This window comes from Hippoglossus stenolepis, chromosome 8 (genome assembly GCF_022539355.2).
Source record: "Hippoglossus stenolepis isolate QCI-W04-F060 chromosome 8, HSTE1.2, whole genome shotgun sequence".
Lineage (NCBI taxonomy): Eukaryota > Metazoa > Chordata > Actinopteri > Pleuronectiformes > Pleuronectidae > Hippoglossus > Hippoglossus stenolepis.
The window spans coordinates 13,889,085-13,911,014 of record NC_061490.1 but is presented as its reverse complement, the minus strand read 5'-3'; the positions used below and the strand labels follow the sequence as shown (position 1 = coordinate 13,911,014).

General features: G+C 43.9%; 2 protein-coding genes across 10 annotated transcripts in view; both read right to left on the bottom strand.

The window, feature by feature from the left end:
• kif13a (kinesin family member 13A) overlaps positions 1–18,339 on the bottom strand; it is a 37,124-nt gene extending 18,785 nt beyond the window's left edge. For 7 of the 9 annotated variants that reach the window (XM_035163763.2, XM_035163764.2, XM_035163771.2 and 4 more), the window contains exons 1-7: positions 17,975–18,339; positions 17,689–17,779; positions 6,049–6,064; positions 4,062–4,122; positions 2,517–2,609; positions 1,760–1,940; positions 160–247 (exon numbers count right to left, since the gene is read on the bottom strand). In XM_035163763.2, coding sequence (XP_035019654.1) covers positions 160–247; positions 1,760–1,940; positions 2,517–2,609; positions 4,062–4,122; positions 6,049–6,064; positions 17,689–17,779; positions 17,975–18,029 — 585 coding nt within the window. In that variant the 5' untranslated portion in view covers positions 18,030–18,339. The remainder of the gene's footprint in view (positions 1–159; positions 248–1,759; positions 1,941–2,516; positions 2,610–4,061; positions 4,123–6,048; positions 6,065–17,688; positions 17,780–17,974) is intronic. The other 2 variants (XM_035163765.2, XM_047340917.1) reach the window with 1 other exon arrangement.
• A 550-nt stretch (positions 18,340–18,889) lies between these two features.
• On the bottom strand, positions 18,890–21,661 carry LOC118113765 (E3 ubiquitin-protein ligase NHLRC1-like). Its single transcript, XM_035163734.2, has 2 exons — positions 21,479–21,661; positions 18,890–21,109 (listed from the first exon to the last, which is right to left on the bottom strand). Exon 2 carries the CDS (start codon positions 21,040–21,042, stop codon positions 19,777–19,779), a length of 1,266 nt encoding a protein of 421 aa, XP_035019625.2. The 5' UTR covers positions 21,043–21,109; positions 21,479–21,661; the 3' UTR covers positions 18,890–19,776.
• Positions 21,662–21,930: the final 269 nt, after the last annotated feature.

The window sequence follows — 21,930 nt, the reverse complement described above, 5'->3', positions numbered from 1 at the left end:
AAATCAGTGACTTCACATCGAGGGATGTGAGTTAAAGGCATTTCTACTGGCTGCTGTAAATCCTGTCTATGTGCGAGTGAGGAACGGCGGTCAGTGACACAGGGTGGATTCAGCCTCGCCTCTGGTCTCAGTGCGATGACAGAAGGGTGAAAGACACACCTCGAAGTTGGTCACAGCCAGCTGAGACAGACCGTCCACATACGGACCCAGGACTTTGTGTTCTCGAACTTTCAGTGATTGTCTGTTCCTTTAAAACAACAGAGAAAGAAACACAATGAGTAAAAGAAAGAGATGAAAATAAAAGTTGGAACATTCACTATTTCCAATTCTGGACATTTATGCAAAAAGAAAGAATGAAAACAAATCTGTGTTTCTGATTTACGTGACTCTCTCGCTCTGCAGTCTTTTCCACTGAAACACTTCTTGGCAGCTTAACAACAAGTTCTCTTTTTTGGAGAAGCTGAAAACATATCCTCTGACCATGGGAGCTTGATTAAAATGAATGAAAAACTAAATGAATGCTTCAGGGTTTCAAGAGGCTCATATGATTTGTTTTCCCTCTTGTAGAAACATGAGTTCAAATTCAATGCAGGGAAATTAGAAACAGCCTCCTATTGTTATGTGATAACATAAGTATCTCTAATATGTAACTTTTTTGCTGGTGGCAATGAATGGAATGGCTGGCATGTAATGTTGAACTAACTAAAATTTAAAAGCACAACAACACTAATAAAATGTTTAATTAGGGTTTGATGCTGAATTCTCTTTCTTTTTGCCTTTTTTGTCAACTGTTTCCATACAGTACATTAGTTTGGCTCACTGATCTGTGAACTGTCAATTACATCCAAATAAAATACTGTACAGCCTGTAGAGCTCATGCACTGCTGTGTAAGTCTCCCTGGATGGTGCAGGTCAGTAAACTGAAGCTCAGTTCACCTGGACGTCTGCCAGTTGTTGAGGAGAAATCCTATAGATCAGAGAGAGTCACTGAATCACTCTCCATGGCTACAGAACGACCAAGGTCGGCAGAAAACAGGTTCCCTACTTCCATTCAAGTAATCTACCACCCACTGTGGCAAACAGGAGGATGCAACTGCTAGAAAGACCAGCTGCCAACTCATCATGGGAGACTCTATACTGGAATCTGTATTCTCGTCAATACCACAGCTAAAATTCAATCCTAAAAATCACAGAGTGAGAGGATTGTCATAAAAGTGAGAGGACGTTGCCAACAAAATAGTTCTGGCTGAATCTTCTGACATCTGCACAGAGCGCTGCACTGTGGTTCCTCTCTGAATGCTCTCCTGCTCCCAGCTCCTCTAACAGATGTCCCTGAAACACGCTCTTTCACAGCTCGTCCTCCCCTGCAGTCTGTCTGCCAACCCACATCAGACCACGGAGGCAAAGAACAGAGCAGTGTCAGAAAGCGACGCTGGCCGCTGCTCTGCAGGAAATGACTGGGTTGAGCTTCCTACTCAGGTCATTCTGTCGCCATCCTCCAGTCAGGGCACTAGACACAACAGAGCTATAAAGAGAGATGCAAAGCAGTGCAGGGTGGGAGCTGACAGAGAGGACCCTGCTCATGTGGTGGTCGGAGTGAATCGAGGTTATCAGGAAATGATACAGCAGTTTGTGTGTCTGTCACCACAGGGGTGAAAAGTGTTACCAAAGCAGCATTAACTCATTAAATTGAGCGAGCTGATACAATTCCCATGTGCTTATTCTGAGGAGAAGGTACAAGATCACAAATCAGACTCACCCTTTGGGATCCAGCAGGTCACGGACCTTCTCGTTGTAGATCTCCATGAACGATACCTCCACCTTAAAACTATGAGCCTCATTCCCCTCCCTGTGGACCCTCTCAAACAGTGAGCAGCAGAGTCGAGGGATTAAACCCGGCTGCTCCCCATTCCCCATCATGGAAAAGGACTTGCCTGAACCTGGAGGGACATGGCAGAGTCACACAGGATTGTATCCCCAACAGAGAAAAGGCTTCACTTAATTGGAGTCTTTTCCATCCCTAGAGCCACGCTGCTAGTGGAGAGACTAGAATGCTTAGAAATACCTATAATGTCATGTGCCACTGTTGTTCCAATCGTAATTAAATGTTACTTCTAGCAGGTACAAAACAGTTATTCTCACACTGTAAGTGTCAGGCAGCTACAATATTTGTTCCGTTCTCATCGAACTATGAAATGCGTGCGTCTCCTCAATGTTTCCCTGTAAGACCGGAAGCAGCATAAAGGAGCTAATTTGTTCCAGGGTGAGGAAGGATATGAGTTAAGTGATTCTCCAGTGAGATCAGAAATACAAATCTCCCTGTACTTTAAACCTCTTACAGACACATCTGCAGACAACTCGGCCTGCAAATATACTTAGATTTACCTTTTGAGTATAATAGAGGCAATTTATCGTCTATAAATCATAAAAAAAAACTGCATATTCTAATGGATTTAGCATGACACTTTAAAAAAAATGTGAGACTCAGAGTAGGTTGCATGTGGATTTGCAGTTACCTGTTTGTCCATAGGCAAATATACAGGCATTATATCCCTGGAATGCATTTTCGAGTATTCCCTCTCCAAGGCACTTGAACACCACCTCTTGACCTTTTGGACAAAAGAATCAGTCACCATGGAGATTAAGGTAAACATATGAACCATTCAGTTACATAAGCACTATTATCTGCGCCTATCTGGTTGTCTTCCTTAATAATCAGCGCAGAGCAAAGTGCTGCATCAAACAAGAGACTAAAGCCGTTTTCAGATATTAACTCTAAGACATTTGGGCCTGTCCCCTATGAAGAATGTAGCAAGTGATTGTCCGGGTCAGACACATTGATAATCGGCGGAGTGTTCACGTGAGGGGTGGTGTCTGGATAGAGCATGCAGGAAGCAGGACATAACATCTACAGTATATTTCACTGCAGAAATCATGTTTTTGTTTACAGCACATTGACACCTGCATCGTCCCTTATCACAGAAATCCTTATTGAATTAAGTTTTCTTTCCAAGTTGACATCTCCTATGTGCTTGCCACCTCTTTTTCATCCTGAGCTATTTGTATTCACAACATCAACACATGCACTTGCACAAGGTGAATTCTCATTATTCTCATTATCTCATTATCACATTATCGTGCTGTTTTCTCTCATAGGCTCACTCTGACGTTATCCAAAGGGTTTCTGGCAGCCTCCCAGTAAACACGTCAGAGAATGTCCGGAGCAACTGACTCAGACATTTGAGTTCTCACTCCCAGCCCCTCCTGATAATTTCAGGAGACTATCCAGAGCTCAGTGCATGTCTGAAAAGCAGCTGAAGATTCATGAAAGCGGACTGGTTCCTGTCGAGTCCTGTGGACAACGCTGAGCTGTGTCTAGAAATCTCTTGTGTCGCTCACTGTCGTGCTCCTCCTGAATGGGACAGCTGTTTAATGAGCTAAATAAAGCCTGGGTCCGGGCCCTCGAGGCAGCCCTTCAGTGACCATGTTTGCTTCATCGCTTCAGCACAAAGCAGATGTGGGCATGACTCTGCCGCCACATAATGAGAGCATAATGACAAGGAAGATATCAACAATGATTATGTAAATGTCCCTCGGACTGACAGTAATCAACTCTTTTCAATAGATGATGTAAAAGAAACTGTAGCTGTAACCTATTTCTGTGAAGCACACATGACACAAATGAATGGAGGCTGAAGAAAATAACATATGTACATTATTACAAAGGCAATCACAATGTGAAATGCAAATCAACCTGCATTCTTTATATTACTGTTTGTTGTACGCATTACAAATGCAAATGTCTTATTTCTTAGAATATATGGCACTAACTGCATGATAATTTAATTGTTTAAAAAGAAAAAAGACTAAAACCTTGTTTATATATTTGAATGTATTCGCTCCAAAGGCAAATTACAGCATATGCCCACACTGTGTTTTGATCTGCATGATGCAAAACAACTTCTCATAAAGTTCCCTTGCTTTATCTCTGCACACAGCTCAGCAGGTCTTTCAGTTCTTTGATGATGAGTGAAGGATCAGTTCCAGAATGTAAGACTCACCAGCATATTTGGGAACGTTGGATTCGTCGATGGACCAGAAACAGTGGTCAAAAGCGAACACCTGCAGAGGAGACAGCACAGGGAGTGTAAACACACACTATTCACACATGCCCAAGCATGTACAGTAGAACACATTGTTAGCAGTGGTCTCACTTCTCTCTATGAGGTAAAAAAAAAAACTGTGCTTATTGTGCTGCCAACCTCCAGTAAATCAGCAGGACCGAGCTTGTCTCGAGTGAAAAGATGAAGTCTATCTTAGTACTGGTCTTTGAGGTAACGCTCGTTAAGGCCGCGCCGCGTTTGTCTGCACAAATCCACTGTTAGCTGCCCCCGTGTTTTGTCATAGTGGCTGGAGTTAAATTAATTCATAAATCAGGGTCAGCGCTCTCCAGAAGAAATTCCAGCACCCGGTGACCCTCGTCTCCAAGGAAACAGGGCCGTAGCTGTCCCCGGTGGTGCAGGCAGGCTGGCTCTGAGCCCTCGGCACTGGGTCTCACAACACAGACTTCAGCAGCAGAGAGTCTTTGTGTCCCCCCGGGCACCTGCATCAGCTCTGGACGGATAACACACTGAGAGGATGCTCTGTGGGAACGACCAGTAGCCCCATTTACCAAGGACCCCGACTCCTTACAGACAGAACAGCTCATGTTAATGTATTCACTTTAACCCCCCAGGGAATCTTCACTCAGGGTTTTCTCATGCTCATTTAAAAATATTTAATCCAGAACAAAACTATACTTTCTGAGGCAGATTAAAGGGATATCTATCTTCCTAAGGTCCACATTGACTTATTGACACACACACACAACAGGCTGCACCTGCTGCTGTGGCAGCGTGTGGGGTTGGGCAGGGAGACATCCGTCTTCGAGTATCACAAACCGATGTCTGGACTGCAATTTTGCTTTTGGTTCGAGAATCGTTACAGCCCTAATGTAGAAACAATCTGCGCTGTCATCCAGTGCAGGCACATCAACAGTTCTACTACTGGCACTGTCAGTGCTCTGCTTTACCAGAGTGCATCACCCAGCACAAATACCCCCAAATAATTGAACTCCCTTCTATCATAATAAGGGCTATTGGCCAGGAAACCAGTGGTTGCACAGTCAGCATGGGAAGCACTGAGATCCCTGAATGCTTTGAAAGCCGGACCTCCTCTAGTGACTTTAGACAAGTGAGTGGATGCCATTCAAAGGAACAAAAGTGCCATCATTCTCAATTAGAGCTGGTTTGGTAACTGGGGCTTCACTCTCCTCTGGTCTGCCTCTGTCCAGCCCGAGGGTGTGACTGCGCAACAAATTGTTCTTGATTGGACAATTACTTTTAATCAGCAGTGCAAATAATGATGAATCTGAAAAGCACAAAGCCCTTTTTGTCATTTCTTGGTGAAATCTGGTCAAACGTGATTGAACTGCAGCCTCTCATTACCTTTGAGAATGCGGGGGAGACTAATTTGAGTGCCACTATAACTTAGCAGACAGCCACATGCCCGTCTAGCTGAGGGGTACTACAGGGTAACTCAGGTTCACGGGCCCCAGAGACCACGCACGCCTGTGGGCCATGCTATCACTCTCAGGCCCCATCAGCCACCGAGTGCAGTGAGCACAAAGCCCGTCCCTGGTGTGTGAAACATCTCTGAGCTAGTCACCAGCGTGTTGTCAAGGGGGGCGGTGGGGGTGCACTCCAACAATGCAGCTTTGAATGCACACACACACTGCCCCAGTGTCTGCGCTCATCCCTCTCTCATTGTAGAACCTTTGTGGGTGTTCACGAGATCTTAGAGCACTGACACATTCACACGGACATCTATCCGGCTCCTGCTGACCAGCCGAACCTCTAAAACACCCTCAATCACGTCCCTAGAGACGACGCCACAACAGCAGAGCGACCTGTGCGGGACGCCTCTCAGCCCCTCGGGGGAATAGTGCTGCCCGTGCTGCATCCCCCTGACACAGGATTTTTTTGTTTGGTGTCTGTGAAGCTTACATACCTTAGATTGTTTCCTGCTGGATGAGAGGGGTAATCCATCATAAACAGGAGAAACCCAGAGAAAAGAGAGAGAAAGAAAAGACACCATGGTTAGCATTGATGCAGTTCAACACACAGAACATGTTCACACACAGTCAAATGTAGCTGCAACTGTCACACTAGGAAAAATCCCATTGTCTGTCATGACACAAAGTTTTTAGACTAAAATATCTGCATTGAAATAAGAATGTATTTAATCTTATGAAATCTAGACTCTTCTTATAACTTGACATGCTCATTCACTCCTTCCCTCGTTTATTCCCTCGTTTATTCCCTTGCAGACAGTGGCATGTCCTGGTGGAAGGTACTGCTGTGATTGGGTTCATAATTGGGCCAGTGGAGCGTGAGGAAGGGAAGAGATTTAGGATTCAATGTCCCACTGACTCTGTTGAGTAAATAGCTCCTATGCCTGTGGATTTAACAGGGAGGCCAGGATGGGGAAGCTGCACTCAGCATTACCAGCTGCCGGAACTAAGGACAAAAGGATAGTGTATATATGCCCCTAAATTATGTAGGATTATTCTCTTAATTGGAAAGGGAATTCCCCAAAGCTGGAAAACTATAGCATCAACTTTAGACCCAATAAAAATATATGGCAAAGACATTTGGGACGGACATTTGGGACATTTACCACCTCAGTGGTTCTACATGAGCCACAGTCCTGCCCTTCAACAGTCAGCATGTCCCCCCTGCAGACATCTCCTGGCACAGAGTCAGAGGTGGGCATCACCTTCACACAGTAACTAATGCAGGCTGAGCTGCTTTAGGAAAACTGAAACACTGCACCACAGTGTCTCACACAAACTGTGCTGAGTCACCATCAGCTTTTTCATGATTTTAAATCTGTATGCTGCTGTTATGTTTTCGCAGGGAAAGAAATCAACAGGCATGATGGACTGCTTTCCACTGAAGAGCTGTGATATTCCCATCTGAGAGCCATTAACTGAGGCTCATTATGATGTGGGACAGAAAGAGAGTGAATGGGCAGAGGAGTAAAAAGGGAGAGGGCCTCGTTTGGGTTCATACCCTGAATCTGAATCTGGGCCACTGATAACCACTGAGACTGGTTCTTAATCAGAGCAGACAAAGACAGCAGGGTCCCGTCCCCTCGTCTGTCCCTCCATACTGCAGGGCAGAGAGGGGAAGGACACGAGGGGCTATAGCATGAGATATGAATCAGCTTCAGACAGCAGGGGGCACTGATATAAGAAGGTCTCCATGCATGTTATCTCAAAAGGTAAACAAGAAGATATATTGCTCAAGCTTCAGTGTGGCTCCAAAGGGGAGATGTCAAAGATGAAAGAAGCTTGTGGGAGTGCAGTGATAACAAATATTCTGACAGCAGTTACAACTTTGTGAAGAAAGAAAAACAGATAAAAAGAGAAAACAGATGTATCCCTAGGGAGAACAAAAAGACATCAGTCCCAAATCCGGAAACACAGAACCAGACACTCTCACATTCACTGCAGAGACAAAACACATGCAGCTATGAAATCCTCCTCCGTCCGGAGTCTGAAGCAGAATTTCAGCGTCTGCAGCAGAAACTCAGCTTTTACAGAGTCACTGCAGTGGTTTCGTGGCTCTTGCTCACTGTGTCATCGACTGTATGTACAGTATATGCAGCCATATCTGGTATGCTAGGAATGCTCAGCAGGACAATGGGGGCAACTGTTTCAAAATGGCTATATTTAGGATTTCATACAAATATTGCTTCCTCACAAAGACTTTTCAAATTTCTTTCTGAACACTAGACTGGATTTAAGAGTTGGATTCAGTGTTACAAACTCTTTTCCTCCTCCTCCTCCTCCTCCCATCACAATGTTAAGACCTCCTCCTCAATACATTTAAGTGCATTAGGCTCCAGTTCTCCCACCCTGCTCTGGACATAATCTCTTTAATCTCCTCAGAAATGTGTGGCTCTCTTAGCAATTTTGAATCTTGCTTGTAGAAGCCATGCATGTCACGGATCCCATGAATTCAATTTGGTTGTATACATGTTTTATTATTTATTCTAGAGTTAAACATTTATTATTCACAAAAAAAACTGTTATTCTTAAATAATATGGTTAGACATATTTTCGATTATAAATTCTGTTAATTTGAAAGACAAATATTTTTTTTTAACTTCCTGCATCAGTGTCATAATATCAAACCTGATATGTTTTTGGATATACATGATGACTTAAGCCATAATTATGATGTATTTAATAAATACTGGCCTTGGCATAGACATAGACATAGACATACAAACTACAAGACAACAATCACACACAACACCATCCACCACAATGAAGAAACTCAACATAATCACAGACCAAAATAAAAAAATAAACATATCACCAAAGAACTCTACATTATTTAATAGTAAAGTACTGTTTTATCACACACTGAGGTTCAGTTGTTTTCCTTTCCAAGCTTATTCAGCAGTGCAATACTAGTGGACCAAAGCTCTGTGAGCCCGGTTGGTTTGGAAGGATGGCCCCTTAGACCATCTGCCTGATGGTAGCAGCCGTGTACAGGATGTAATACGTCTCTAATTAACTGACCATCCATGGAATTTTACACTAGTCCAGCTGTCTTACTGGCCAATATTGGCTATCTTATATAGTTTGCTTTTATTATTCACTGATGACGAAAAATACCAGGTAACGAGACAAGAAGTTAGAACACTCTTAACAAAAGCTGTCGTACAGTACCAAACCTGACTCAAGCACAAAGCCCACAGGCCAATTGCTTAATATTCACCATGTCAAGTAAGTGCTTGAGGGGGTATTAAAGCCTTTGTTGTGGTTGTGCGGAACAAATGTGTGACATACATGTACGGCACAGAAGTGCCAGATAGCATTAGATTATTCCCTCCTCCGAGGCTGATGCAGGGGGACACCGTAGCCCCAGCAGGGCCAGGCTGAGGTCTCTATGTCCAATTGGGGGCTGGGAGTGTGTGTGTTTGTGTGCTTTAATGTGTGTGTCTCCAAGTGGCACGCTCAGGCTCCCCTGCCTCCAGCTACCTGATGCCAAATAACTCATGAATGATTTCAACTTGGCTGAAGATGGAAATTGGCCTCATATACTACTATGATTCTCCCCCCCTGCTACTGATCATGTGTCGCAGGCGGCAGATTAGAGGATTTTCTGAACACTTTTAGTAAGAAATATCTAATAAGAGCTGTAATCTTTTTTTTCAATATTTTTTGGTTGAGGCGGCTCAGATAAAGTCGGCTGTATGACTGTATGCTGTGAAATCATGGCATCTTCCTGAGCTTTCTAGCAGATCCATGAATGTGCCGGTGCCCATAAGGAAGCTATACAGAGTGGGAGAGAGAGAAGTGGAAACCCCCCCTGTGGATTTGGAGCAAGATTAAGGCCACTGGGTTATTATTCCACTAAAAACTCCACTCTCCTATCCCAGTAGGCAACCCACCAGATTAATCTACAGTATCACCCATCCAGAAGCATCCCTCTACAATTTAAAATATTAAACTGCATGCCTACGCTCAGAGAAATATCAGCCAAATAGATACTTCAACAGCATTTTTTGTATAACTTAATCTAATTGGATTTCCCTTCAACTGACTCCAGTTAGCTGCTAGGGATAATATAAGAATGGATATGCTCCGAAATGACCCCAGAGAGTGTTTCAAATCACGATCACAATAAATAAATCCAAATCTAGAAATGCTCATGCTGCAGCTCCACATTTGCTATGGCACGAGACACATAGCATCAGTGTGATTTAGCAGGCTTTGCAAGTCTCAGATGATATAATCCTGCAGCTCAAATGGAATATGTACATCACATGGATGAGGTCCACCCCCCAGTGAGATGACACTTACCCCCTGCATGTCTCCTGGGCACATACACACTTACAAACATGTTTTTTTCTGGCACACCAACCCTCCCCCCATAGATTTGAATTCCTCTTCTTGATCTGCTGCTAAATATTTGCCTCCATTTAACCCCATATCGGACTCTTTACCCTATTTGGCTGTTGATGGGCTTCAGACAATCACAATTCAACAATCTCCATAGCCAAACACAACGTCCTGAGCTCTGTGAGTGCAAGTGTGTGTGTGTTTGTGCGCAAGTGTTGGGTTACAGTGCACGGTGCTCCTGCAGGCTGCAAGCTAACATTTCAGATGGTCTTCCAGTATGTTTAGAACAGGACATGCCTGTCCCCACCCACTCGAAGCAGAGGTCACCCTGCTGCACAGACAGACACACACAGGAGGAGAGAGCAGGAGAATGCCAAGCAATGTTTTACAGTGGAGGTGTGTGTGTGTGTGTGTGTGTGTGTGGGTGTGTGTGTGTGTGTGTGTGTGTGTGTGTGTGGGGGGTGGTTCTCCTGTCCGACAAATTACACTTAAGATGATTCCAAAGAGCCACTGACCAGGCTTTTATTAGCATCAATGATCCACGAGTAAACATTGCAAGTGGGTGAAGTCGGAGGTTTACATGCAGGACATTCAGAAACAGCACTGATGAAAGAAACAGACCTGTAGGACTGGTCCAAGCTACAGAGACGGCTAACTCTACTTACAGCTTTATCACTCAGCCGTGCTGGAAGAAGTATTCAGATCATTTAGTTTAGTAAAAGTACTAATGCCACGATGTAAAAAAAACTACTTGATATCTACTTTTCTATAAATAAAGCCTGCAGAATTATTACCAGCTAAACTCAGCCTGGCATCAAATGACCCTGAACATGTGCTTGCTGATTGGTCTGGTTTCCAGTCTAGGCTAAATTTACCTAAAGTATTAAAAGTAAAAGTAGTCATGTGTGGTTAATTTAAACTACTTTATATACAGTTAGATAGTTTAATACAATGGTTCCCTACGAGTCCTACAAAGGGTCAAAAATGAATTTGAGAGGTCATGAGATGATTAATGGGACAGGAGAGAATAAAAAAAGTTATACAAGATACTACTTATACTATTACTTTTATGTAATCTAATGTTTATTTTGGATCATATGAAATATCTAATGAAACCAGGGGTTATGACCCTAAGTGATTGGTGTTTCATTTAAAAATATATACTTAACATGGAACTGAAGTGGAGTAGAAACATCAAGTAGTATAAAGTGGCAAACTGGAAATAAAAAACATTATTATGTAACTGTACAAGTGCAATACTTGAGTAAATGTAATTAGACAAATTCCCCCACTGCAAGAGTTTTGACTATTTATGTCTGAAAGTGATGTCTCCATGGATCATTGTTCTAAATGCTAAAATTAGCTCCATAATAAATATTTGGTGGGGCTGAGGGACATCACTCATTAGATCATCAACATAACTCCAGAACTTTTCAGTATCTTGGCAACAGCCGTCGCTAAGCAACGCTGGTAAACATGGAAGCGAGACAACCTACCAACCTCATGAGTCAAAGTTCCAATATGGAAGCCAAAACTCTGGATCTCAAAAACAGCCTTAATGAACAGCTCTGCCATCAGTGGCGCACATGATGCTCACAACGACGTCTGTGTGGGACCTCCAAGTTTCCGCAACAAATGTTCACAACACAACATACGATGCAGGCAGGGTCTAATCTAATCCTCTCCGGCATTTCTGACACCGCCGTGTGACGAGCTGGGTCAGCGGGGTTGTGTGTGCTGAAACACAGAGAGGGATACCGACCACATCTGCTCCGAACTCCTTCTATGTGGTTTACTTATCAAAGGCTACAAGCAAGCCAGGAATAAGTGAAGTTCATCAATTTGTTCAATATGGCAAGTCTTCTTCCCCGGGGGGAGATGAAGTGACACATTTACTACAGGGACACACCTCCTTTGACCCTGTCTGCTTACCAGACGTCACTTAACTGAATGGATTTGGCATGTGGCTACTAAGGACAATAGACAACAAAAGCCAGAGGACACATGCTCATGAAGAGCAAAACATAACACAAAAGTCATTAATTACACAGTCCAACATGTTTATACTGTAATTGTATGCTTGAAAATAATGAAATCTAATGAGCATAATTTGCTTTCCATATGGACACTCCTTTTTTTCCCCAAAGCTTTATTTAATGTCACTGGAATGCGACAGAAAGTGAGTCCACATTAAACCCATCCCACAATGACATGACATTCTTGTAAACACAACAAGCCTGCTTCAGAACTTCAAAAAGGCCTCATCAGAGGGAATCACGCGAGAAGGGAAACCAGAATCGCTAGGGAAGAAATGCCCGAGTGTGGATTTTTACATATGCTCCTCTCTGAATGAGAAGCCACATCTGAGATTAATGAGGAGCAGGCTCGACAAAGACGCCATCTTTTCTCAATTCCGCACCGAGATGTAAACAATGTCCCACCCTCAAAACAAACAGGGAACAGTCCACGTGGGAGTGCACTCCTTTTTATCAGCAGCACACTAAAACCCTTTTTCTGGAAGTAGCGTGCCTGAATTAAGTCTTAAAGTTAAGAGTTGGGCTCATTGTGTGTGTTTTCAGCCAACTAACTCTGAGAACAAGAACTTACTGAATGGAAAGGTTGATTATTGGCACATAGGGAGCATAAGGGAGTGACAATGGGAGCATTCCTGAGGGCAGCCATTGGACAAGGCAGTATTGTCATTTTGTAAAGGCTTGTTCTGGAAGTTTTGGAAAGCATGATGACCAGAGGTTGTGTGTGACTTGGGAGAAAAAGTGCCCATGCTTCAAAACGTCAACAGCATGGGAAAATGTCTTGTCTACTCAACACCTTTATTAAAAAGTTTGTTTTTTGAACACCTCTTTAGCCAAAGTACTGGCTTCAGCAAAACATGTTGGCTACATTGGGTTGTCTCTGGCAGTCACCAGAGGAAGAATGTAGTGACAAATGCAACCAGATTTATAGGAGTAGGTCAGTTTTTTGGGGAAATATGCTCATTCTCTTAGATGAGAAGATTGATTCAACTCAAATCTATTTGGTAAATATGAAGCCAAACAGGGAAACAGCTAACCTGGCTTTGTCCTAAGCTACGGTAAAATCCCCTTTAACTTAATAAACACATCATATTGTGTTTGTTGTAACAGAAAATCAAGTTGGTAACTTGACTGTTTTACGAGGGGTTATGTGCCCAACTATTTCTTGGCAGGGTTGCCAGGCAACCAGCAGGGACTCCAGAAAGTTACAGCCAAGTAAGAGTCTGGCACATAACCACTCGTAAACTGCAAATTGCAGTTATTACGCTTCAGCTTTTGTACAGATTAAACAACGGAGATAAAATGTGTAAGTTAGTGAATGTTTGAGGCGCCAGTGTGGGAATTTTGCTACAGCTGAACAGAGTGAGCTACAGTATTTCCTCTGCTTCCAGTCTCTGTGCTGCGCTGGGCGAACCTGTTGTTGCTAAATATGCCAGAGATATCAATCTTCACATCTATTTCCAAAACAAAAAGCAAACATGCATTTCCTAAAATGCTGAACAAATACTTAAAACATCAGAACTTAATAACAATTTAAATATATTTTGACCTCCGCCAGGGAGGTAATATTTTCCACCCTGTCCGTTTGTTTGTTGGTTTGCTCGGTTGTAAGAAAGATTACGTGAAAACTACTGGACAGATTTACAAAACTCGGTGTAAGGATGGTGTAATATATACAGTATGTCAGGGAAGAACCCATTCAATTTTGATGCAGATCCGGGGGTGAATTCAAGAAATGATTTTGTTGCTTTCTTTAACATTTCAAGACTTACTTCTGTAAGTGTGTGCAGTTTGATGCAGCTTCATTGAATTTAGGACACTGTTGGGCCTTGGCGAGGTACGCGCTCTACTGTGTGCCATTCTATTTTAGCATTTAGTTTGTGAGATGATACACATGGAAGACCTCAGCTGAGATGTTACAAAAAAACATTTCATTACAGTTGTCCCAAGTGCATGGAGCAGGCTCCTGGTAGAGGAAGCTCCTCTCCTCAGCCTGCAGATAACACAGTCCAGTGGAGATAAACCCAATTGAGCTTCTGTAGCCATTAGTGATAAGAGCAAGATTAGAGTGGAAATTACAAGCTTGGTTACGGACAGCATTACACAGAGGCATGGTTCCACTGATCGTCTTGAAACGCTGGACTGCAGAGCTACAGAAGCATGGAGGGGAGAAAATTAAAGGGGTATTTTCATCTGTGCAAAGACAAATATTTAGTTCGTAGTAGAGCTACAATGAAAAAAAGAGGAAAGATAAGCACCTTCCTCGGGCACAAACCAGACTCCAGTGTATCACTCTACAAAGCTAATTGTGATTAGCTTTGGACTTTGCAAATGACTCTAGATTGAAATATAGAAGGTTTGCATGAGTAAGATAGGGCTAGACTCGCTGGCCCTCTATTCAAATGTTACACGTTGAGGAACAGGCTGGGGCATGATAGATGTAATATGGCCCCATTGTGTGAGTCGCAGGGTATTTTCTTGTCACGATGCTCAAAGGCTCATTCCCCGTGCAGACAGCAGCCTCAGGTATTTCTCCTGCCTCTCCACCCCCCACCTTCATTGTGTCTAAACCCCAGAGGAGAGCAGACTGGCGCGTGAAAACAAAACCACTTTCCCAGATTCCCGTTTCAAATATGCCATTCGTGCAAGCTTAATAGGCAGATGAAAGATGAACCTCGGGAAACTTAAACCTGTCGCCCTGGAGTCAAAATCCATGTTTCATTTTGCCCACCGCCAAGATTATTGTTCATTTCTCAGGGAAAATAGGAGCCAGGGGGGAAGGAGTGATGGGGTGGTGGTGGGGGGATCACGAGTGTCGCTATAATGCTCGGCGGTGCAAAGAATGAGGCTTAGCCAAAAGAAAATCCATTATATTTCTTCAAATTCTTTACGTGACTTACATGTTTTTGTGCTGTGTGGTCTAAGCGAAACCTGATCAAAACACAGCGACCTGGAAAGTTCTTAGATAGATACTTTATTGATCCCAGGGGAAATCTAGGCAATTAATTAATGACTACCAAAAAGGTACTGGTTCAATTCCCCTCACTAGAGACTTTTTGTCATCGAGGTAAACTATCAGGGTTAAAAACAACGTTTGCTTAGATCTAAACTATCCTGTATTATAAAATCTACAGCCTGAGAAATTAACAGGATTTCTGTTTATTTCACGTGTCTACACAAAAACATTTATTACTGTTCCCTTTCTGAGGACGTGCCTGAGCGTTCTCATGAGAGAGAAGCCAACGGTTCCCAGGATCTTGGCCCCCACAGCCATATTTGGCACGTTAATACCCACTAAATCTGACACATTTCCAACACACAGGAACAGGTGTCTTCAAAATAAGGCAGAGTCTTTCGGGGTATCCCCTCATGTGGCTCCGCAAGCAGCCGAGAGGAAAATTATATGGTTGCAGAAAACCATGGCAGCCTAAACACAGAGACCCAAAACACACACGGCACTGAAATGTTAACAAGTAATTATGTGCCTGGACTACACTATAGAAAAGAAATCTGACATAGTAAAAACAAGGTCACTGCACAGTAACTTGATGTACTTTAGTCCACGACGGGAAACCTTTGCACGACAGACATGATATCTACATCTGATATGGAAACTTCTGCTGTATAAAAATGAGAAATATGTTTGTGTCTCACTCAACAACATGGCAGCGTTGTCGCTCCTCTGACCTCCCACCCACAACAGTGTTTTGTTGTGTTGTCCTGTATCCTGTATCCACATATGTTAGCAATGAGCGCGGTTTGTTTAATTGCCAGGAACGCCGCCATTGTGTGGCAATTTCTGTTCCTATAATAACCCTAAATGCAGTTAATGCGCGGACCAGAGCTGCCGGGCGAGTGAGCTCGATACCGTTTAATACTGAAACAGCAGAGAAAGTGTTACTCTTTAACAGGTCTGGATCGGGGGCATGGGAAAAAGCCTTAACGGTGGCTAGCTGCTCCATTTACTTCGAATTAATTTTCAGCAGACACAATGTGGACTTGTACTGCACCCTGAGGAGTTGTTTGTTCATTTGAATTCATCAGAAAGGACATTTTGACTGATAAATGAACAAATTTAAAACAAGTGGATTCGGGGTTTTCCCCTAAATGAGCATTCTTTTACAGTTACTTGCTCTTGTGGATAATGAGGTCAGCTGTCTAATCATGTGTGATACCAACAGCAGAGGAGAGCAAACAAACCAAGCGCGAAAATGTAGAAAACTGCCTCAAGTGCGATCGATGGGGGAAACCGATCTCTGACAGTTGCTAACAGGCCTGGCATTTTGAAGAAAGACTTCACAAGCACGCAGCCATCATTAGCCTACATGTTGTGCGACTCCAGACATCCCCCTCTGTTGCAGTCGGAAAGCATGTCAGCATGTCACAGACGGCAGACACCGCAGCTCACTGTGCGCAGGCCAGACAGTAAAAACATTGAGAGGATGCTTTTTTTTCTCCGACTTTTTGTGTGCCACAATGAAGTGAGCAGCATCCTTTCCATTTTAAAAGCAGCCCTGGTGTGGTCTTACTCCACTTGGAACGCCACATTATTCAAATGAGTCCTGACTGCGGGAGATTTACGGTAAATACCCTGAGGCTCCACATTAATCTCTCCTGTCTAGGAGGCGTCTTCGTGTGTCGGGCATTCTCAGCCGCCTCTTGAAACTCAACATCTGATACCCAAAATATGCAGAGCACTGTTTCTATTACTATAACGCTGAGGTGATTAGTGTTGGAAACTTCACATGAATTACATAACAGAATATCATGTGGCAGGCAGGTGAGCAACAGATACCATGTCCTGTTCCTTTGTGTACACTGCATTCGTTTACTAGAGAAAGTGTTTGGTTTGAATTCAAGTAACGGTTTCCTTATATTGGCCGGGGCGATAAAACAATATCAATAATTATCACGATATCACTTTCATCAATAGCAATATAGAAAAAGTCCAAGAAATATCTGTGTCATTGTCTGTTTTGCAAGTGTTTGTCTTTCTCTGTCCATAAGGACAAGTTTAAACCTTCACTCAGGGTCAAAGATCAGTATTTAAACTATTTGAAATAATAATGTGACATTTTTCATGATAATTATTGATATGGACTGAGGTGAAAGTATTGATCTTGATATCACATTTGGCCACATTGCCCCTCCCTACAGGTTTACTCATTGGTGTGTTAGGACCATGTGTTTTCAGGGATGGGCGATAAAACCATATCAATAATTATCGCAATATGATTTTCACCAATAGCAATATCAGAAAAAGTCCAATATATATATACTGCTTAAGCATTGTGCAAACAAAGTGAGGAGATGTAAAACGTCATTGATCTACCTCAAATTTGTAAAATGTTTAGTCATGTTCTGCTCATAAAGAACTCAGGAGCAAATATTAGCCTTTAAACAAATTAAAAATAATGATGTGACATATATCGTGATAATTATCGATACAGACACATGAGAAAATATTGATCTTAATAATAAATAAACAGATACAACACTGCATGTTATTGCAAGTGTATAACAAGCAGGGTGTGACAATGAGGTTATGAGAGAGTGCACTCTGCATTGTTCTGACATTTCACCCACTGCAGACACCCGGAGCTCCAGATGACTGAGCCGCAGTGCTCTCACTGAAACATGTGTGTTTCTGACATGTTAGCATGTATCGGCTGCGGGCAGAGTTTCAGCTTTGTTTACCTGTTCTCTCCTTTTGCATTGGAGGGCGGCGGGTGAAGAACAGTTTGGTTGTCCTCCATGTCCACGACACATTTTGTGTTCAGCTCAATTTCTGCAGAGAGAAGTTTGTTGGGGGAAAAGTAAAAGCAGAGCGCGGGGGTGTGAAAAAAAAAAGCCCAAATCTCTGCCTGTGAAACCACACACTGGCCCCAGACGCAGCTCGGGGCTCAACGCAGCTAACGGAGAAAGGAATGAAAAGTTTTTTGGTTTTTTTTAATGGTGGAAGAAGCGTCGTGTGAACACTCACCCCTGCGGTTCATGGGCCGGACTCTCACTGCAACTTTTACCTTGGTGTCCGACATTTTCGTCCACTTTCTTCACTCCCACCCTGTCCCGTCTGTCTGCGAGCCGCCGAGAGTCTAGTCCGTGAATCCCCCCGACGAGAAACCCGGGTTTGTGCCGGAAAACCAGGGCAGCAGACTCTACTCAGACGGCCCCGAAAAGAGTCCAGAGCCCGGGGAGGAGACACCGGAACATGTTCATTTATCTTCCGTTAAATCCAGCCCGGGTTTGCCTCTCGTACAGATCCAGTATCCTGCTGCAGGCTCAGGCAGCATCTCCACCGCCATCTTCCTCCGCTGGGAGCTCGACTGTTGCTGCTGCTGCGGCTGCTGCTCTGACCGAGAGAGAGAGAGAGAGAGGGTGGGGGAGAGAGAGAGAGAGAGAGAGAGGGTGGGAGAGAGAGAGAGGGTGGGGGGAGAGAGAGAGAGAGAGAGAGAGGGTGGGGGGAGAGAGAGAGAGAGAGAGAGAGAGAGAGAGAGAGAGAGAGAGAGAGAGAGAGGGTGGGGGAGAGAGAGAGAGAGGGTGGGGGAGAGAGAGAGAGAGAGGAGAGAGAGAGAGAGAGAGAGAGAGAGAGAGAGAGAGAGAGAGAGAGAGAGAGAGTGACAGACAGACATAGAGAGAGTGAGAGAAGAGAGAGAGACAGTGAGAGAGAGACAGACAGACATGAGAGAGAGAAGAGAGAGAGAGAGAGAGAGATAGCGACAGACAGACAAAGAGAGAGAGACAGACAGACATAGAGAGAGTGAGAGATAGAGATAGCGACAGACAGACAAAGAGAGAGAGACAGACAGACATAGAGAGAGTGAGAGATAGAGAGAGAGACAGACAGTGAGAGAGAGACAGACAGACATAGAGAGAGAAAGAGAGAGAGAGACATATATTTGATTTTTGTCATCCCTCTTTATTTAATCCTTGTTGTTTCTCGTTTACACACAAACACCAACAAATATTTACATGATTTCTCTTCCATAAACCAGTTCTCCATCTTTCACAGAGCACAACACCTTCCCGCAGCTCCACACACACTCAAACTTTTCCACATTGTTCTTAGTGCTGTAATAGAGAGAGAGAGGGAGAGAGAGAGAGAGAGAGAGAGAGAGAGAGAGAGAGAGAGACGCATGGAGAGAGAGAGAGAGAGAGAGAGACAGCATGTGAGAGAGAGAGATATTTAGAGGTTTATTGAAAGACTTAAATTAACAGAGTCTATAAAGATGACATCATCTCTCTCTCTGCAGCACCTATGGCAGGAGTTCCCTTTATTTATTTGTTTATTTGTTTTGTTCCTTATTTTTTGTTTCTTTAGATTTAATGTATATATTTGTGTTGGCTTCTTCTTTTTTTTAAATTTTATTTCCCTTTATTCTCTATAATTTTATCCTAAAATTAAGGAATTTGTCTACCCTTTGTGGCCTTGTAGACATAAATGACGAGCATTTTTCAGGTGATTTCTGTTTTCTTCAGATTGTTTGACTGGAAGAAAGGTGAAAGTGTATTTCACAAGAAATCTGCAAGATCATACAGGTATAGAAATATAATAATGTTGGGGAAATCAATGTATGTATGTGTACTTTGTGCAGTTTCAAAAGCTGGAACAATAACAACATGACACAAACATTACTTTGACACAGGCTATAGCACCCAGTATATTCACATTTTTCATTTTTAATACAAAGGTTTTTTTCAATGTAAATCTTTGCTATTATTTAGAAATGCTATTGCCTCATCACTTAGTAATACAATAAAATGTTAAGCTACATTTCACATACTCTAGGCCTGTTCACACATGAGCTTTGTCGTGGATCCAGTGTCAGATTTGACCATATAAATCTTGACTGCATGCTCTCCACTGTCCAGAATGATGAGCATGTTGTCCAGTGTCACCAGGCCGACTGGGCGGATCAGGTGGTCCCCCACAAGAGGAGTGAGGACCGGGCCATTCTGCAGCTTCCCCAGACTCCAAACCATCCCCTGTTTACAGTCAGTTACCAGCACACCTCCATCTGCGTCGAACACCACACCTGACATGTTCAGCCTGACTGTGGACTGCAGAGTCAGGCTGAAAGTGTCTGTCTGATGGAGCAGGTGGAAGTCTTTGTTGAACACTTTCAGCCTCGTGTGTTGTTGCCTCACTGGTGGAGGTGTGTGGTCGGTTAAATGCTCCATCACCGCAGTGTTCCCTGTCACTGGACAGCAGGCCAATGCTTTTGGCTGCTGGAGCTCAGAAATGGCCGTACGATGCTCCAGAACAACACCACGAGTATAGTCCACTTTGACATGGAACAGCGCGCCTGCTTGGATGTCTGTGACCAGGAGGTGCCCATCGCCGTCTGTGCCCACACCCCAGGGCACCTGGAAGGAATCCCTGACCGTCAACACGTGGTTCCCTCTGGAGGTGAAAATCTTCACAGCTTTGTCCCCTGCATCAGTCACCACCACGTAACCACAGGGAGTCACCGCCACATCCACTGGGTACCAGAGCTCTCCACTGGCTTGTCCTCTTCGCCCAAAACTGTTCAGCAGTTTGCCCTGTGGGCTAAACACCACCACCCTCTTCTCTCCATCATGGACCACCACTATTGTCCCTGAGGACCCTAAAACAGCTATCCCAGTGGGGTTGATGAGAGTCCCCCAGCCACCAAAAGCTGAGTGGAGGTGCAGGGCTGAGGATGTCAGTCCTGCAGCCGACTTAAATCCCCCTGTCGCCCTGTGAGGAGGAGCAGAGGATCTGGGACTCCGGGACAACAGCAGCTCCTGGAGGTCACAAATAGCCTGGCAGTGGGAGGTGCTGTCAACACTGCACATCTGTCGACAAAACGGGCACTCCAGCTTCCTCAGGAGAGGGTGGGACAGAGCTGTGATGCATTCCAGACACAGTACATGGCCACAGGAAAGGTTCCGTGGTCTGCGTTCTCTCTGCTGGCTGCTGAACTTCTCGAAGCAGACTTTACACTCCAGCAAATTGATCTGAGCCTCTCTCAGGATGCCCTCAGGACTCAGGCTGCCACAACGTCCGGGACCACGATTCACAGCCATGACTGAAATACCTCCAAGGTCACAGAGCGATCACTCAGCTGAGGCAGGCAGCCAGAGGTTTAGGAAACTAAAAGACAAAAAAAAAAGACTGATAATTTAAGAGAAATGGAGCGAATGATGAACAGAGAGGGAATAAAGCACACACACTCATGTCCTGAGCTTTAGGCCCAGAAAGTCACGTGACATTTTTGCATTTACAGCACTGAGGCTCTCTGCTGCCCTCCTTTGGAAATCAAATTAGACACGAGACAAGCTGGAGAGGTTGAGTGGTTACAGATCCTATATTTTGGAAAGGACAGCCTCCTTAGAGCACATTCAGCAGACAGCATTCCTTTTTTTAAACGCATATGAAGTATTAAAATAGAAAGCTATGTGGCTAGATTTCAAAGCGAGTATCTCCAACAGGTGTTACACGGTGCCACGCCTTAATACTCACTGTGAGGGGATACATGTGGTTATTTCAAGGACTTTCTTCCAGGAGACTGAATTTCTAGCTGTACCTCTGCTACTACTCTTCATGTTTTGCACTATCTGACTTTTTTCGAAAGGGAACATCAAGTGTCTCTTGAAATACAGGTTGCTGTAGGTCAGCATGATGAAGCTATTTCAGTCTCTGAGTTTCAGGGTGTGCAGACGTAGTGTAATCTGATCCGAGCCGGGCAGCGTTTGAGTCAGCCAATCTGGCACTGCTCCGCTGCAGCATGGTGCTCTTTAAGGGTCGAGCAAGGTCATTCATGATTCCCTATTGTTGAGTGCACAGAGTGGCTCCTACTTGTGTGGACGTGATAGCCAGTTCATGAAGAATTAGTTAAATGAGTAATAAAAACTTTTACTGTTGAAAGTGAGGTGTAAACACCAAATTAGAATGACCTCCCTGCAGTTGTAGGT